A 4,931-nucleotide genomic window follows, 5' to 3' on the forward strand; every position below is an offset into this window, starting at 1 on the left:
GCGGGGCCGCTTTAAATGGCTCCGGGGGACGTAACGGGACTGAATCCACCACCCTCTTTAACAGGCTTTTGGTTGTGAAAGTGAATTTAAAAACCTGGCGTTTTTAAACACAGAATATGTACACCAGGAGCCTTAAGGCCAGGGTGCAAATCCCGGCTCTGGGACCAGTTGGCTGTGTCCTTGGGCGTGACCCACAGCGATGGTCGAGGTGACATTTGCAGTGACCTCTGCTAACGGCCCGCCCACCTGTGCCCACCTGCTCCCGGGCTAAGGTCACGTCTTCCCTCCTGAGCAACCATCAAATCTGGCTGCTGTCGTGGGCCAAGCTGGCTGCCAACCAGGATAGCCTGAGAGCCTTATCTGGGGAACATTCATTCGACCGGAAGGCAGCCAAGACCCCACTTTTCCCCTTTACAGAAAGTTAGCTTCCTACGATGCCAGCTTCCTACGCTGATGGGAGAACACGGGGAGAGGGGCTCCTCCTCCCCAGCAGGGCCGGGAAGGTGGGCCTGAGGCTTGGGGAGGCCCCTCGCTCCCCGCTTCCTACTTGGATTTCCCGGGGTCAGGGTTGGGGGGCCCAACGTGCTACGTGCAGGTGAGGCCGCCAGCAGGCAGCCCACGGACCTGGCAGACGGCTTCGCAACAAATCCAGGTTTCAGGTGGACTCCAGCTAACCAGCCTGCATGTCCTGCTGCAGAACTTTCTTAGCCGCTGAGACCGCACCCTGGCTCTGGTCAGTGAAACCAAACGGGCCCGTGCTGGCCTCGAGGGCCACTCCAACCCTGACTGGCAAGGCCCGGAGGCCGTGGGCGCCCCGGGATGTGCTCGCAGGCGCACGGTTTTCTTGCTTCCTGCTCCTGTATCTGATGAGAAGCAGAGGATGGCAGGCCTCCACCAACTGCAGGCAGAAGGAGCCCATCCCGCGTGTGATTTGGTCCCATCGGTCAGTCTGCCGAGGGCTCCGGGGCGACAGATAGATTTTCCGGGCAGTGACCGCACAAGGAGAATTCCTGAGAGGTCCCTCTGCAGACGGAGGAGAGCCGGCCTGGTTCTCGGACCCACATCACCTCTACCTGGGAGCTGGCCTGTCCCCTTCACGCCTTAGTGTCTGAAGGCTTCGAGAAACGTCCCTCTGGAGGCAAACGGGGAAACTCAGAGAGGCCCTACCTGGCGGCCGCGCCCTGAGGGAAGCAGTAAACCAAGTCCCCTGGTGGGTCACAGGGGCGGGGGTGGGAGAGGAGCTCTCGGGGGTCCTTCTTCTGCCCTAAAGCTGTGCAGTTCCCAGAACCTGCTGCCTTTCAAAGGGCGTACGCGCCCCTCGGGAATGCGTGTCACCATCACCCCGAGGCCAACCAGGTGTCTGAGGGCCACCCGCTTGCTCTGAAGGGGTAGAAGGGGTTTGGACGCTGGGAAAAGCCGGGAAGGACACATAGGCGTGAAATATCGAAAACACTGCTGCCTTTCAAAAGCCGCACAAATAACACAATATGACACAGAACCTCTGAAAAACCCTTGCAGCTGTAAGCGTGGCACAGGAGAAAAAGAGAAAAGTTTTTAAAGTTTGAAGAAGCGTGGCAGCTTTTCATATCCTGGCGACAGAAGCAACTGTCCAGAAAATTTTTTAAAAAAAGGTAAAAAACGCTTCACAGCACAATTCTGCCGCGCCATTACCCCTAGTGACGAGGGGGCCGGGCGTGTGGGGAGAGGGGGGCGGAGACCCGGGGTGCGAGTTCCTGCTGTTCACGCTGCAGCGACATCCCTGGATCCTCCTGGCCGAGGCGCGGGCAGCCCGAGGCCCACGCCTCACACTCACGCCCCCGCCGGGGGCATGGAGCACGTCCAGGGCCTGCTGGCCGTTCGTCTTCAGTCTGGGCTGGGAGTGCTGAGACTGGTGAAAGCAATCGTTACCTGGGTGGGAAGATGCAGTTTCTCCATCCGCCAGGGGAGGCTCTCACAATACCTTCCGGCCCTTTTCTGACTTTAAACAAATGAAGTTGGAAGCCAAAGTGTTACAAGTAAATCTCTTTAAAGGGAACCATTATACAGTAGAGAGGATACAGCGGGCAGGCCCGGGTCCTGGCACCCAGGTCCTGGGTCCTGGTCCGGCCGCAAACCCCGAGTCCTGCTGCTGGAGCGCCCGGGCCAGCTCCCTGCGGCCACGTGATGGGACGACGCTGTGCGAGCTGGGCATCCGCGAGCTCTATGTCCCGTTCTTCAGCTCCCACTCCTGCCAAGCGAGGCAAGAGGAAGCGTGTACAGATCAAAAGGGCACATGCGGGGCTGGGACACGTCAGGCTGCATCCCATCCACACCTGTGCCCCAGAGGGTGAGGGCTCAGCTGCCGTGCAAACAGCACCGAGGTTCCCCGGCAACAGGCTGAGGATCACCACACGGCCCAAACCGAGATCACCACACGGCCCACTAAGGACTCTGGGCACATCTAGAGAACGTGCGCGTGGCGTGGCGGTCCCCACACGGGGCCAGGCGCCAAGCAGGGCTCTCCCGCCTGCCCTGGAGCACCGAGCGCGGCAGTGCTGGTCTGATGCAAGCGCCTGACTCCCACTGTAACCCCAGGGGGTCATTAACTGGGCCGTGAGTACACTGCACACCTTCTCATATTGTATCAAATTAGGAATTTCTCCCCTTTTTTTTTAGCATCGAACTACAAGCTTGCTTCATTAATGGTTAAAAGCATGGCGTCAGCCAACGTGGCAGGAACAAAACCAAAACTGAGCCGCCTGCACCTCGTGAGCACGTGCAGGCGCTGGTCCTACAGAGGCGTGGACGGCCTCGTGGCCTCTCCCACTGCCCCACCCCCAATTCCGGGCTCCCCAGAGAGGATGCTCAGCTGCTCTGCGCAAAGGTGATGCTCCAGGCGGCAGGGAGCCTCCCTCCACCGCCGCCAGCCTCTGGGGCGGTGCCGGCTTGGAGAGAAGTCGTGTGTATGTGCCTGCACACGCTGCCAAAGCCTCACACGCGCGATTACGCGTGTGATCGTGTGACCAAGCACAGGTCACGTTGGCCACCAAGCAGGGCGCTCCACGGACACGCCCAGCCAGGGGGACATGGGGAGGACCCAAGGCTGCCATGTGTTTCACTGAAAAGGCTGCACGAAGGCGGGTGTCCCTTGCTCGGGATGGCCCAGCCCTGGTACGCCGGGACCTGGGGCACGTGTGTCAGCTCTGAAAGCACTGCAGCCACCACGCCCCGGCTCCCAGAACGTCCCTCGGCACCCGGAGCTCCCAGGCTGCAGGGAGAATGCTGGGCCTGGAGCTGGACATCGGGGCCCTTCAGCCCCCTTCTCGGCTGGGAAACCCCGTGACAGGTGACTTGAAACGCTCTGAGTTTCAGGAGCGCGCTCTCTCACACTCCAGAGCTTCCCTCATCGGGAATGGGAAATTATTCCAGGAACACAGCCTGGGGTAACGGTTTCCGAGCCCAGGACGCGTCAGACTCAGAAAGGTCCTCAGAAAAAAGGCCAGGGTGCAAGAGGAGGCCACGTGTGGGATGCACCTACAGGTGGACAGACGCTCCCAGAGGCAAGAGGCCAGGCCACCACCCCGCCCTCCAGCCGTGGTCCCCTGCCACTATTCTCAGGAATCCTGGGAAACCCCTGCTCGATCCCACGCCTTCAGGGAGGATGTGGTCCAGTCTGAACGGCCAGCTGTGCATCTGAACCGGCCAAAACCACACGTTTTATATTTACTGTGAAAAGGGGGCAGGAAGTGCAGAGTACTGAGCCTCTGGAGAGTGAGAGCAGGCATGGAAAATGTAGCCCTTTCAGAGGCTGGACTGACAGAACTGGAAACTGATTTCTTTGACAGTAGAGAAATAAATGAACTATTTTTACTGCATTTCCCTTCTGCCAATAATTAGGGGGACTTTATGGGACAGCTCTATTCTAAACATCTCTCAGGCAAAACATACTCCTCTGCAAACGAAGAACACTGGACGCACGCCAAGGAAAAGGAACAAATGATGTGCAGTAATTCTTCTTTTCCCCGAATTTGTCGACACACAGGCTCAGTCAAACGCACACGCTACGAAGAAGACAGGTATTCCAGGATGCTGTTTCTAACCCCCATCGGCAGGGACCCTCCGTGAACACAGCAGCCAGAGGTTAACACGCACGTTCACATCTGACACCACATCCGTTGTCAGAAAACAACAGGTTTCTAGCCAGTTTGGAACGGGTTCAAAGCTGCCAAAGCACGGAGGTAATGACAGCGAGAGAGGGTCCCAGGGACGGCGAGGGGAGGACGTCTGGCCTCCACGTTCATCACAACAGATTAAACACATCTGGATACGTTAGCCTGACTGGACCAAGCAGGAGTTTTTCACACCACACACTTTCAGTTAAGCCGTCAGGAGCTGTTTGCTTTGATAAACTATAGTTTTAAAAAATTCTCTGAGATTTTAAAGCTTAGCATCAAAACTCGTTAGTGGCCAATCCCATCAGAAGACTGGAAGGTACTACAGAATGGCCCCTCAGGCACAGGCTACAGGCTGCAGCGGGGCTGGCAAGCAGAGGGTATGGAGAGGAGTCTGCCTCGACTTTTGATTTTTTAAAGGATCCCAGCGGTCACTGGCCAATCTCTACGTCACCAATGAAAGAACAGGTCAGGAGAAGCCAGGACACAGAACCATGCTGCTGGTTTTCCTGAAAGCAGATGGTCCAGGCCTAGAGACAAGTTCTGGCCTTTTTTGCCTTTGAAAAGGAGGATTCCTGTAGGAGGGTCTGACTTTAGGAAAAACTGGGTAGATACTCATGAAATGGCATCTCATATAGAAGCTGCAGAACTGGAACAGGAGGCCACACTGAGCTCCTGCACCCCACCCACAAAGTCTGAGGCTGGAGTGCCTCCACCACACCTTGCCATCCCGCCCCGGGATGCCCACTCCCCAGCAGTGCTGGCGTCCCCCACCCGCCC

General features: G+C 57.7%; 1 protein-coding gene across 5 annotated transcripts in view; it reads right to left on the reverse strand.

Annotated features, from left to right (window-relative positions):
- Positions 1–1,459: 1,459 nt before the first annotated feature.
- AFAP1 (actin filament associated protein 1) overlaps positions 1,460–4,931 on the reverse strand; it is a 148,785-nt gene continuing 145,313 nt past the window's right edge. For 2 of the 5 annotated variants that reach the window (XM_027103779.1, XM_027103777.1), the window contains one exon: positions 2,010–2,227. In XM_027103779.1, the coding sequence (XP_026959580.1) occupies positions 2,201–2,227 (27 nt within the window). In that variant the 3' untranslated portion in view covers positions 2,010–2,200. The other 3 variants (XM_027103775.1, XM_027103776.1, XM_027103778.1) reach the window with 2 other exon arrangements.

Source organism: Aethalodelphis obliquidens, unplaced genomic scaffold (genome assembly GCF_003676395.1).
Source record: "Aethalodelphis obliquidens isolate GAN/ISIS:26980383/991018 unplaced genomic scaffold, ASM367639v1 scaffold6, whole genome shotgun sequence".
Classification (NCBI taxonomy): Eukaryota; Metazoa; Chordata; class Mammalia; order Artiodactyla; family Delphinidae; genus Aethalodelphis; species Aethalodelphis obliquidens.